The 14272-nt window shown below is 29.4% G+C and overlaps 3 protein-coding genes across 6 annotated transcripts in view; 1 reads left to right on the forward strand and 2 right to left on the reverse strand.

The window, feature by feature from the left end:
• Nucleotides 1–9010, reverse strand: part of LOC107439180 (uncharacterized) — a 63969-nt gene extending 54959 nt beyond the window's left edge. For 2 of the 4 annotated variants that reach the window (XR_011638160.2, XM_071187350.2), the window contains exon 1: nucleotides 8778–9010. The gene's annotated coding sequence lies outside the window, so the exon portion shown is untranslated. The remainder of the gene's footprint in view (nucleotides 1–8777) is intronic. The other 2 variants (XR_015430111.1, XM_071187352.2) reach the window with 2 other exon arrangements.
• LOC147801803 (uncharacterized) lies at nucleotides 856–2559 on the reverse strand. Its single transcript, XM_087154495.1, has one exon. The coding sequence runs from the start codon at nucleotides 2557–2559 to the stop codon at nucleotides 856–858; it is 1704 nt and encodes a 567-aa protein (XP_087010621.1).
• Nucleotides 3412–14272, forward strand: part of LOC107439178 (MFS-type transporter SLC18B1) — an 83037-nt gene continuing 72176 nt past the window's right edge. The window contains exon 1 of the mRNA XM_087154341.1: nucleotides 3412–3523. Within this exon, the coding sequence (XP_087010467.1) occupies nucleotides 3485–3523 (39 nt within the window). The 5' untranslated portion in view covers nucleotides 3412–3484. The remainder of the gene's footprint in view (nucleotides 3524–14272) is intronic.

The raw sequence follows: 14272 nt of genomic DNA on the forward strand, positions 1-14272 counted from the left end.
ATTTCTGCCAAAATAGTTTGCAATTCTTCAAATGAAACAAATGATTTCCCTAAAATTTTCTTTAATGCGATTTTTGTTATTCGAACCATTCTCTCCCAGTATCCTCCCCACCATGCAGCACGTTCAACGATGTACTGCCACTCTATACCCTTTTTGCTAAAATAGTTCTGAACTTCGAGTTCATTAATGTTCATGTATAGTCTCTTGAGTTCAATGTCAGCACTTTTAAAAGTTAAAGCATTATCAGAATTCACAATCCGGCAAATGCCTCTTCTGGAGATAAATCGTCTGAATGACAAAAGAAAATGTTCTGTACTTAAACTCGACACAACTTCTAGGTGTACTGCTCGCGTTACAGCGCATGTAAACAATGCGATGTAAATTTTATCATGGTCCTTTGAGTACACAGGACCAGCAAAGTCGATGCCTACAACTTCAAATGGGTTGGCTTCACAAGTTCTATTTGCAGGTAATGGAGCAACTACCTGAATTCCATGTTTAACTTTAAATCGTCTACACTTAAAGCACTTATTCAAACAAGTTTTTACAGCTTGCCTGCCTCGGATTATCCAAAATCGTTCTCTCAATTGTGTAAGTGTATCCGAAACACCAGAGTGACACAAGTTTTTATGTTCTTTAAATATTAAGAGTTCTGTAAATTTTGTCTTTTTTGGGATGATAATTGGGTGCTTTGATTGAACATCGAAATCTGAATTTTGTAACCTTCCTTTTAATGCTATTAAATCATCAGCTGACAAAATTGGATTTAAATCGTATAATTTCGAATTTGGATGTATGGGACTATTGTTTTTTAAATCCAGGTATTCCTTTTCAAATTCAATTCGTTGCACAACTTTAATCCAGTAAGTTTCCGCGTTTGGTTAGTTCACTCGCTGTGATTGCTCCTATTCTCTTTTCGTGCGCTGCCTTACAGTTATGAATGAAACGAAATATGTATCCTGTAATTCTGAAAACTTTGTTTAGGTCACTATAATTATCAAGATTCAGTAACGGCTGAATAGATACAGTTTTTAAATGTAAAGTTACAACTTTTCGTCTCTCTCCTACAACGTTATGCAAGTCAGGACATGAGGCGCTTTCATCGTATGGGATATTCCTTTCTTTTAGCCATGGAGGTCCCGATAACCAAACAGTATCGTTTAAAAGAACTTGTGCATTCATTCCTCGTGTAAGTTTATCTGCAGGGTTATCTTTTCCGCTACAATGATGCCAATGATCCGGATTGGTTTTTTCCTTTATTTCTATCACTCTGTTTCTAACAAACTGCTTCCAATCATCGGATTGTCCCTTGATCCAGTGTAGGCAAATTGTAGAATCTGTCCAGTAAAATATTCTTTTCTCATTTAACTTAGAGAAAGTGTCTTTAAGATAACTTCCAATTCTTGCGGAAATTAATGCTCCCATCAGCTCTAACCTCGGTAAAGTAAGCTTCTTTAAAGGGGCTAGGCGAGATTTAGACATTATAAAGCTCGTAATATTCTTCATCCGGAAATAAGCTACAGCTCCATAACATTTAGGATTTGCATCGGAAAAAATATGAATCTCTAATGACTCCCAATCCAGTTCTTCGAAATATTGCCTAGGTATTTCCAAGTTTCGAATTATCTTTAATTCGTTATACCAATCAATAAATGTGTCCTTTATTTCAGTGGGAATACACTCATCCCATGAAATGCCTTTTTCCCAAATCTGTTGTAACAAAAGCTTTATTCTAATACTGAAGGGGTTCATTAGTCCAATGGGATCAAAAAGCATACCGCATGCTGCCAAGATAATTCGTTTAGTTATCGCCTTGCACAATCTCAGATTTTCAAACTGTCGAATGTCGAATCTAATGTTGTCCTCAACATTGTTCCAGATAAGTCCCAAAATCTTTAAAGGTACGCCTAGTTCTTGAGATGTTTCTCGGCAATCTATAAAAGCTTGTTTCCATGCTTCGCTAAGAATCGGAGAATTTGTTGTCCATCTACGTAGATTCATGCTAGCTTGTCCAAGAATGAATATCATCTCCTTACTCAAACGAAAGGCATCCTGCACGTCAGAAGTTCCGTCGATCATATCATCTACATAGAGTTCATGGAGCATTTCACACGCTTCACCATAGTCTTTGCGATATTTCTCTATGTGTAATCTTATTGTTGCTGGCAACAAAAATGAACTACACTTAACTCCAAATGTAACCCTTTTGTATCGAAGTGTTTGGATATTATGATTGCTGAGATCGAGATTAGGACCCTTTTCTTTTATCCACAAAAATTTTAAAAATTCTCTATCTTGTTCTGCGATCCCTACTTCCAAATATGCAAGCTGAATGTCAGCGCAAATTGCAATTTTGTGCAATCTGAACCTCAAAATAATTTTTAGTAAATCCGGGTTTAAGTTTGGACAGCAATCTAAACAATCGTTTAATGACAATTCCCCTTTACCCTTTGAAGATCCATCGAAGACTACCCTAACCTTTGTACTGTCCTTTTGTTCGCGTACTACAGCGTGATGTGGGAGAAAATAACCTGTATTTATATTTTTATCTAAATCCATTTCTACCCTTTCAACAATTCCTTCCCGTACGTGCTCATTTATGATCTCATCGTATTTTAAATATAATCCCTTATTTCTCTCGAATGTTTTGTTTAAACTAAATAAACGACGTTTTGCAATTTTATAATTACTATTCAATTCTCTATTATCCGCCCTCCATAATAACCGAGTTTCGTATCTTTTATTTGAATATGTCGTATTTTGTTCAAACGATTCCAAAATTTCCTTATCTGACGGAGATAGTTCTTTATCTGCATTTATACCGATTGCTTCCAATGACCACAAATTCTTAATCCTATCACAATCTAATTCTTCATTTTCAACAAATAAATGATTGACTGGCACCTCCGGTGAATTGGATTCCTTATCCTGTCCTTGTAGTAAAGCTCCAAAAATACTATCCACTGCGATCAATCTTTTACTAATTCTTACGTTCCTTTCACCTAAAATTTGTGATATGTAATCCGAACCAATTAAAACATGTATTTTATTGGAGGTACTAACATCAGCTAATTCAATCCCCATTTCTATAGCAATATTTCTAACCCATTGTGACGGAATGCTAATTTGTGCCGAAGTAATCGAGTCGATTACCACCGCTTGTATTTTTCGATTTGAATATATAATGCATAATCAGGAAAATTATATGTTTATTTGTGTTTATGTTTAGTGTTCCTATTGTTATGTTTAATAAATAGATAAAAAAGAGAAATTTGGAAAATCATTACAATTACGGACAGGATATCACTATTGAATAACGCAACCTAAAGGCTTGATAAAGCAAATATTACATGGTGACCAACGGACGTTATCTAGTATGGAATTAGGAAATTGTGGTGATTTATAAATTACGAATCTATGAAACTATTACGAGGAATCTATGAATTACGAACATTCATTCATTGGCACGGAATAAATATTTTTGATGAAAATATCTTCAGATAGTGAAACGCTGAGATTTGAGGTAGGTCCATTTTTCTTTGTTCCAATTTATTGATATATAAAATGGATTTAGAACGAATTAAGGAAAAACGAAAAAGGTTAAGAATTTCATTTAGTAAGCATTTAACTAAGATAGAAAATACGATAGGAATTGAAATTTCGAATGAATACACGAAAGAAATGAAAGTGAATGAGCTTTTGAGCTTAAAATCTCAGCTCACAGAAAAATTAAATGATTTAATTAAAGCTGATGATGAAGTGCAGTTAAAAATTGAAATAGAGGATATGGCAGCTGAAATAGATTTATGTGAAGAATATAAAGATAAGGGTATTGAAGCGAAATCGAAAATAGAAAGGAATTTAGAAAATTTAATTGTTAAATCACAAGGTGTAATTCAGATAAGCGAGACAAATGTCGCGGCAAATGTAAATAACTCTGTTCAGTTTGTACCACATAACGAGCAAAATACTTCTAACGCTCAAAACGAAACTAAAAATATTGCCACAAACCCATTTCAATAGATACTTTTTTTATTAACATTGTGATGTATATTTTTCATTAATTTTAGTTTTCTGCTATTTTCAAGGATTCTGAAGACATCTGTAAAATATCAGTAATTCTATTAGAGCAAACACTTTCTGTTGAGAAATTTTCCAACTGCGCTTTTTAACAAAAAAAAAAAAAAAAAAACAACAAACAAACATGGAATGGTTCTAGACATATTTTACTTTTGAAAAAGTATCATTATTCCATTTGAGATTAATCACATGTTTTATGATGGATTAAAGTTGCAAGTTCCGTAAATAGAATAAAACACATGGCATAAAAAAAAACTAGTGTTCAACTAAATGATTTAGCCATGGTCTGTATTCGTAACATTTTATTTTTTAAATAAAATATTTTTAATGCACGAAACTTCTTTGTGTTTTAATGAATGTAATCTTAGCATATTTCAATGAAAATAACACCGCATTTTATAAAATTTCTATGCTTGGCCTAAAATGGGTTAAAAAAAAACTGTCTGAGAGATTTTTGTTTTGTTTAAAAATTTTTAGACACTTTCAATCACGAAGTATTTTAACAAAAATCTTTACGAAATATTTGTTGAACACTCATAAGTAAATAAACTTAACACTTTTTTTTCAGAACACAATGAAACGCATAGTCACATCAGACCAAAGCACTTAATACGTACGACCATTAATAGATAAAGCTTTTAAGGAAAGAATACTTAATGATATTGATGCTAAAAAAATTCATATGAACTTTTCATACATTGTTAGAATCGTCCCTAAAAAAGAAACATAGATCTAAATATGACATTGGCTTGTTAGCTGAAAGTAGCTTTCGTGCTCAAACTCGTCTTCATATACTATTTTATTACTTTTAAACTAAGCAAAAATGTGTTCGTTTTGTTCAGTTATTAAATTGAGTTGGAGAAATCTAGGTATATGGGGTAATTTCTATTTGGCATATCAGGTAAAAATATAATGGTTAAAAAAGAGAAAATAATTTACACAAGTGCATACCAACGTAAAAATGCAGCAATTAGAGAGACAACACATTTGTTTTTCTTATTATTTTAATTACGTGACGGGATTCGTTTATTTAGAAAAGTTTGGGGTAAACAATTCACTCATCAAAATAAACATGTAAAAAAATCCATTGTTGCCAATGACAAAATTTTTAATTTTTCCAAAACCATTAAAATACTCTCTAACTAAAGACTTTTTAAGCGTAAAAATATTCAGGTCTTGATTTGTTTGTTCAGTACAAAAGTTAACAAATACTTTCTCTCTTAATAAACATAGTTTTTCGACGGATTTATTTATTGACCCTCAAAATGTGGGGGGGGGGCGCAATCTGGAAAATATACTTCTTTTAGTTTAGGCAGGAGAGCGGTCGAAAGATTCATACCAATTAGCGTTAAGTTTAATCTTTGCATATTTCGTCTCCGAAACAAAAGAAACGTATTGAAAAACTTTTTTTTTACTCACATTTATAAAACTGCATTAATCAAAGCTCATTAAGTTTTTTCAGGTAAAAACTTTTTTCGTATGATTTAATTTATTCTTGGCTGAAATTCTTCTAATAGAGCGGTATACAAATTTTTACTCCGATTTGATCTAAATAACTTTATAAGACAAATTTTGAAAGATCGAATAGTTCGTGAGAAATTAAAATTTGAATATACGAATTTCTTATAATTTTATTCCTCAGAAATTATTCGGTCGATTTCGTTTAAATTTTGTTATTTATTATTGATGGCCAGTGCAACCTAGCATAGTTCAAAATGATGTAAAAATTTACATATCTAAAAAAATTAAAGAATTCTTCAACCGTTATTCATTATACATACATATATTTTTTTTGCATGGAACTATCATTGATTTAAACGATTTTTGTAATTGTGGAGATAAATTTTTCGGAGAAAAAGTTTCAGAGATAAACTTTGCTTTAAAAATTTCCGGGATAAAGTAAAATATCAAAAAGTAAAATTAATATTAAGGTGCCCACATTTTTCATCACTCTTCGAATTTAACTATTGGGACCATATTTTCCTGATTGTGGCTATTCAAAAATCCAAATCCGACAAAAGAAAAAAGGTATATTTAATTAGAAAAAGCAGGTTTTTGTATCTGATTTCGTAATTTTAAATATCGTCTGCATTAATTAATCAGCATATTTATGATCCAAGCGTATGTACCATGAAGATTTACTACCGATACGTGAAATCTAATCAGTAGCTATTAACAGTGATCAATTTTATATTTTGATCACGTACTTCGATGTGTTGAGCATTTTCTGCTTTAGAGCAAAAGATTCATGTCAGTAAGTACATTTTTGCAGACTGATTCTTCGATTGTTTTCATTTGCTTTATTTTAAAGAATATATTAACCATACCTATGTTCCCAATTACCCTAAATATAATCAATCCAGTTTTATATTTATGCATAAAAATTATTTAGTGTAAAAATAAAGATTAGATCTTAAGGCAGGCTCAAAAAAATCCCATTGATCTAGGAGCTTCAAAAAGTGAGCCCAAAATAACGTTTATTAAGCACTAATTGGTTACATATTTATATCTCTCACAGATTCGGTAATGTTTTTGGATACTAACGGAATCAAGCAGATTCGTTTTGAATTCCAAAGTTCTATTTCTTTGCTAAGATTTTTCTCTTGGTTCTCTCTACAAATCGAGCTCTCGAGATAATCAAATAAATATATTTTTGAATGGAAAAATTTTGTAGCAAAATGTTACCTCGATATTTTTACTATATTTACAATTTTTTTTGTATTTATTAACATCCTAATCATAAGGTGTACTCAGTGTCTTTTCCTTAATCTTAGTTTTTTTATCCAAAATATTCATCCATTTTTTTTTTTTTATCAATCACATTAAGTAACGGCAATTTCAGCAATTCGTTCTCTGAATCAAACAAAAGCCAATAAAACTTTCAAAGTGAGCGCGTTAAGCTAATATGTAAAATCTCATATACATAATTTCTTCTATAACTTAATGCTAGAAATAACTAACATTATACAGTAAAACCAACCAGTCATAAATTTAAATTGATAAAGATTTTTAGGCAAGGTAAAATAGGGTAAGCAAAATATTTAAAGTAACAATCATATCTGAAGAGTAGTAGTAGAAAAAATGACTTCATATCAAATTTTTGTAATACTAAGTTTTTATAATTTCAAACCAATTTTTTATCAATATCATTAGATTATCGGGAAATACTTTAAGATCATAATAAAACAAAGCAGAATGAAAATTTTCAATCCAGCGTTTTGATTAAAAAAATATATATACATGGTTTTTATTTCACAATTGTTAAAACTTCGTATGCACTAATCCCACAATTGTCTTTCTGTGAATTTCAATTATAGAATTTAATAACTTCATAATACGTAGTTCATTTACTTTTTAGTTAAACTTCATAGCTATATACTTTAGAACTTAAAACACGGACTAAATATTTTGCAACAATTTCTGTAAAAATCTGTTATGTACTATGCATGTAAAAATCTCTAACCACAGAACAAAGAATTTTTCTCCACAGCAAATTTTTCAACTTAAGCCAGTCGATTTCGTTATATAGAATTTATACCGTTTTTTAGAATTCTAGTTGTTTATACTCTATATGTTTCTTCGATTAAAAATGTTTATGAGCAACAATAAAACTAAATTACGTTTTACTAAAAATGATCTAAATTTTACATATCTTAACTAAATTATACAAGTTTTGGCGAAGAAGTTTTCAAAGCATTTTTCCAATAAAATAAACAAATGCAATTTTTTAAAATTCCATTTCTCTCTGTACATTTAAATACAAAGTCTTGTAAATAATATTTCGTAAAAATAAAAAAAGATAGCTTACCAATTCTTTCAAAACTTAATCATAATCTTTTACTTTTTTACATGACCTACAGCTCTGATTAAATCTTATAATATCAGTTGAGCAAATGAGTTTTCAGGCAATGAAAAAATTCTTTTCTTATTTTTTTTTTTAAAGAAAAAATTGTGATTTTAAACCACGAAAGCTATTTTTCACTAAATTCTATTATGTCTAATAATGACTCTTTTTTTTTTTCTAACAATCATTGTAAAAGTTGTTAACTGGTTGAAAAAGTAATAAAAAAATGCTTAACTCATTAAAGCCTGAGTCACTTTTTCAATTTTATAAATAAATACTAAATATCGAACTTATCTGGAAAAGTTAAATTATGAAATCCTGCATGAAAAAGATAGTATAATACAATTCTTTTATTACTCCATTTTTCTATATATATTTAAATACCTCACAGAACTTATTCCCAATTTTATCATGATCTTTATTTTTTTAACAATCCCTTATAGCTCTGATTATAGATTATGGTATCAGTTAAGCAATAAGTTTTGGAACAATAAAAAAAGTATATTTTTAAAAAAAAGAACTGCGACTTGAAATTACGAAAGCAATTTTTCACTAAGTTCGATTAAGTCTAAAAATGATTCAACTTTGTTTCTAACAATCATTGTAAAAGTTGTTAACTGGTTAAAATTGTAAGAAAACGCTTAATTCACTATAGAATTAGGTTTCTCCTCTGTCAATCTTGTAAATAAATATTAAATATCATGATGCCATTTGGAAAAGTTAAATTATGAAATACCCCTGCATGAAAGTGCTTGTACAATACAATTTTTTATTACTCCATTTTTCTATAGTTATTTAAATACAAAATCTTGTAAAAAAATTGTTTTTTAAAAAAAATGAAAAGATACCTTACCAATTCTCACATAACTTAATCATCATCTTTAACTTTTTTTCAGGACTTACAACTCTGATTATACATTATAGTATCAGTTCACTTTCAACTAATTATATAATTGGTAAAGGAAAACTGTTATCCCATGTTATGAAATATTGTCTTCGTTTTCTGGCGTAACACGAAATGTTGTTGTTTGTATGGGCATGTCAACAACCCTTACGGGTACGATGAAAACGCCCACTTACTTTCTCTAGGCTTGGAGCCACATACGTGATGACCCAGTTCCGGGGAAGCCTCCTTTTTGACAGAAATTTGACCTTGGAGAAAGTTATTAAATAAATGTGTCACACAAAATTTGTGAATAGAATTCTAAATGTTTGGATGTTTCTCCTTTAGCATCTTTAAGGAAGAATTAGATTTCGAAATTTTTTTGTTGAGGGTCGATCGATCCAATTTGGATTAATTGCATTTTTTTTTTATATAAACAATCGCAACAATAGATCCTCTTGATTCCTGTTAACGGATGTTTAAATGTAAACTTGCAACACACGTGAAAAAAAGTTTTTAAAATTTTATTTATTTTTTCGAACACATTTCCAAAGCAATTATCTGTTTTAACAAGGGGACGCGTAGAAATTTTCTCAAGGGGAATGAAATAAAAGAAAATATTCATGTTTAAAAAAAACATGCATGTTTTCTTTTTTAAATTTCTGCAGAATATTTTTAAAAGTTCACATTAGAAATTTTTATAAGAAATCTCAATATCTGATTTGAAATCAATTCGATCAAAATTTAAATATTTAACATTTAAAACATAAGATAAGTTATGCCCTATTTAAATCCCTTAAATTCAATATAGTACGACACACACACCAAAAAAAGAATTCTAAGATTTAATGAGTTTTTTTCCTACATATTCTATCAAACAAAGACTAAATGGTAATTTGCAAGAAAATCAGACTTCAACAAGTCAGCCCATCTCAACCGCGGCCATCCCTGCTTTCTTGTTCTAGTGGGTCTAAAAAGCAGTATCTTTTTTATTGTATTGTCATCACTCATTCGAATCACGTCGGCCATCCAAATCATTTTTAAGTATTTAATAATATCGGGTTGTTTATAAATCTTGCATACTTCAGAGTTAAATCTCCTTCTCCAGTTATTGTCTTCAATTACACCACCAAGTATACTGCGCAAAATCTCGCTCAAATATTGCGATACAATTTTCCTCCAGTTTTGTCATTGTCCAAGCATCAGAAGTATGTGTCAAGACAGGCCTGACAAGAGTTAATAAAGCATTAAATCAAAAAATACCACTTAGTGCTTAGTTCATAAAACGGAGAAGATTCAATAAGATTGATCTTTAGCAATATTTTTACTTACTTAACACAAAAATATTAATAATATTTAAAAGCAAAATATATTTTTAATTCATTGGTTTCTAAAGCGTCGCAAGTGCAACATAAAATTATTAATAGCATTTAAAAGCAAATTATAATTTACTGGATTCCAACAGATTGCAAGTGCATCCTCTTTTCCTTTGCGGATGTCAATGGGTATAAAACTGCTACCATTTTAGACGTAAAAAAAAGGAGTAAAGAGGAGAATTGTGGAAAAGAGAGAAAGAAAAAAAAAATCGGATTCAAGAGAGGAAAGTAATGAAGAGGGCAAATATAAAATTGAATAAACTCAGTACTACATAAGATATAAAGCTCCTTGGTGTCGTTAAATGGTAAATTGTTTTCAAGATTCGGAAATGCTACAATAAAACCTTCAGAAAAAAGTTAGAGTTGGGCCTTGTTTAATTTATCAGGACAGTATATTCAACAGAACATCCCGTTAGGCAAGTTCATTATAAATCACTCTTAAGATAACGATGGAAGGAAAGGAGAATCTAAAAATAGAGCAAGTTTTCCATGGACGAGAAATGAAAGTAAATCCTATTCAAAAGCAACCTTGACCTCCAAGAACGTTAAACAAATGTATTTAAATTTTTTGTCGCTTTATGTTTCAAGCAATAGACAAAGAACGATTTAAGCGAGTTGTTTTCACATTATGGGCCCTGACCTAAACCTGAGTCGATATAAATATTTTTTTTAATCAAGGATATTTTCGTTGAAATATCCACAGTAAATTTCTGATTAAATATATCAATTGCATTTTTATAGATTACCTTTATTATTTACGTGGTTTTATTGGTATATAAAATCTAATTCAACTAATGATATCCCTCACTTTGGAAACCTAAAATTTTGCTGCGTTTTAAATAATAATGAATATGTTTTTATAAACTATACTAATGTCAAAATCAAAATAGATTTTTTGGTCGTGAAATCTACCACGCAGTTAATATTGTATTGCAGTTGAAACACGTTGGAAACCCATGATTTAGCAGTGGTGGGATTCAGCTGGCACACAAGTTTCGATTTTCAATACAACAATTCGCATTAAAAAGAAAGCATAAACTGTGAAATAAATAAATATGTCTTGCATTTTCAATGTTATTTTTTTCCTTAAACACCGCGATCATACTTTAAGCTTACCCGTTTTTAAATAATTTGAATACTGTTCAGGACCATAGAAAGATGTGGACAAAAGAATTTTAACTGAATCATAACACAAATATTTGACATCCTTTTAAGTTGGTAAGGAAAAAAAATTTGTATTTTTAACTTTAGAGAGAGTTGCAATATTCTGAGATTCTATCTCGGATCTTCAAGTGTTGTCAATCAACCAGGGAAATAAGAGTACAAAGCTAAAGTTACTGGTGAAGAAATGTTGCTTTCCAATGCGTACCTTTATATTGTGGGCTTTGCAGTAGCGAGTATGCAAAATTTCTAGCAAAAAATATACTGGTATTGTTCACAAGTTTAGTAGAGACCCGCACCTGCGAAAGATTAGGGATCAAGAGAGTTTTTAGACTATTGTTTTGTAGCGAGTGTTCCCGTCAGAATGCCAAAAATAAGTCCTGGAGATTGTTTAGTAAATATCCCTGTGTCCTGGATTTACCTCGTGCTGCTACTGTAGCAATGTTAAAACTTTTGAATGGATACGATTCGATTGTCTTTGTTTCGTTTTAATTTGATGAACTCGCCTAACTGCATTTTCTGTAATTCTGATTAAGCTATGATTGCTGCTCAACTGGTTGTGTATTATTCACTAAATGACTAATAAATTGCATAGTTAAAAATATTAAAGAATCTTGTTAAATAAAACGCTAAATGCTAATATATATATTTAAGAGAAGCGTTACTAAGTATGAAATCATTCAAATATTTTTCGCAATTTGTACACACATCGATTGCGATTGTTCAGATGGTTGATCCATATTGTTTGGTGTTTGAAACTTGAAATATTAAAAAAAAACTTGGTTTGTAAATTTATTAGAAAGTATATAGGCACATTAAAAAACAACATAAAATTAAAAATTAAGTTGCTATAACAGAAATCTGCCTAGAGTTTTTATATGAAGTGGTTTCAATGGAAAAGTTGTTTTTGCAAATAGTTTGATAAATTTAAAAGCTGATTTTTCTAATTATCTCTATCTAGTTTAGCAATAATTCTTGAATAGGTCATCTCAGACCACTGTAATGCTTGGTTGCAGCTAAAAATTTTGGAGCTACTTTAATGACTGAGAAGACAGGATTGAAGTAATCCACTATAATGAAATATTTTACTTTTCAATAGAGTAGCTAAAATTTAGAATGTGAAGGTAAAAAAAAAAGGTACCTGTAATTTTTAGACACTTAATATGACTACTTATTTGTTATTATACTTTTGAAAGTTTATTGGATTTGTTTTTTACTTAAGATTTAATTCTCCCTCTTTCTAAACTTTTTTCTATTTTTGTTATTGAATATATATTCTTTATTGTTTTTATTGATATTTGTTTGCGAATAATAAGTTATAGGTAAATTTTTTATTGCCCGGTCAGAAAATATATGTGTATATTTTTGTTCAAAAAAGAAAAATAAGGAGGATGAAAAAAAATTTACTCCGAAAGATTTAGAAAAGATTGCTAGCGATTTCATAAAATATTGGTTATGCAAGTAGACTACCCGGAATAATCACGTCGTAGCTCAAGTCAAATATGGAAAAATTAAAGAATAAAAATGTACTTAAGGGACTTGCTTTTAAATTTCAGTTACGTGAGAATTATTGGATTCATAGGACACCTCGATTCAAAGGTTATAGTATTCTAGCAAGGTCCATTTCTGAGCCTTTTCAGTTATGCAAACCACAAGATTTTACCAGTTATTGTAATAAAACTGCAATCATAACCGAGGTACTAACTATAAGAAATCGCTTCATAGCACCTAACTATGGATAAAAAGTAATTTTGAGTTCAGATATAAAGGAATAATCTTGTATTGATGCTCGCCGAAAATGCAAATTATTTTTTTTTTGAAACCTGGGATTTAGGTTGTTGTATCATTTTGAACAATAATAGTGTCAACATTTAAGCTTAGCTTTCTCTTAAAATTGAGAATAAACTTAATTTAAAAAAATAAGTGGTAGAATTTTCGCTTTTTCTGAGAAAGAACCATGTATATGAATTATTAAAACTTGGTAAAGGTTTAATTTTACTTTTATTAACACAATTTATGAATAGACCCATTAAAATAGAAATTTTTTTAAAATGTAAAAAATATTTTTTAAACATTTATTTTAATTTCAAAGGTCAATAATATTTTTTTATGCTTCTAACTAGGGATGTAACAAATAGTGATTTCGCCGAATATTTGGCCAAAAAATCGGCCGAATAGCAACTTTAAAAATAAAATAAAAATATTATTAATAAATATTATGAATGATTATTTATTTATATTGTATATAATATTGTATATATGTGTGTGTATATATATATATATATATATATATATATATATACACATAAAGAGGAGAGAGAAAGAGAAAAAAACATAATATAATTAGAAAAATAATAAAAATTGATGGAAAAAAGTTAAGGTTCTCAGCAGGATGCATTCCTTTACGATAGCGAAAGAGACATTTCAAAATAAAGAATAATTATTCTGAGATAAAAATCACTCTTTATAATATGTCTATGCCTCTTAAAATTTTTTTAAAAAATGAAATATTAATTGAGTTTACTATGAAAAAAGAAAAAACAGAAAACAAACATACCAATATCAAGTAAAATAAAAAAAACGTGTTAAAATTAGATACACTAATCAAACAGTTAACAAAAACTGTTATAAAGTAGAAAATAAATGAAGCAAATTACATTTAAGTGCTGCCATCTATGAAAACAAAACACGTTAATAATAATTGGAAATTTTAAGAAAACATTCAAATAGGTAATATTTGCAGAGCTTAACATACAAACGTAAACTAGAAATAAACCCTGTTACTGGTTTTCTTTTCTTCATAGGGTGACATTTACTTCTTTCATAGGGATATATATATAACACACAAATAAGTATAAATTATTTTATACGCACATAAGTTTAGTAATTATTGAAAAATAATCAAAAGAAACTTAACTATGTTATTGG

Source organism: Parasteatoda tepidariorum, chromosome 11 (genome assembly GCF_982258835.1).
Source record: "Parasteatoda tepidariorum strain Cologne lab strain chromosome 11, Ptep-v5.0, whole genome shotgun sequence".
In the NCBI taxonomy this organism is placed as follows: Eukaryota; Metazoa; Arthropoda; class Arachnida; order Araneae; family Theridiidae; genus Parasteatoda; species Parasteatoda tepidariorum.

What these genes read in the sequence shown, in the direction of transcription:
- LOC147801803 (XM_087154495.1), bottom strand. Translation starts at nt 2,559, where the DNA reads ATGGATTTAGATAAAAATATAAATACAGGTTATTTTCTCCCACATCAC.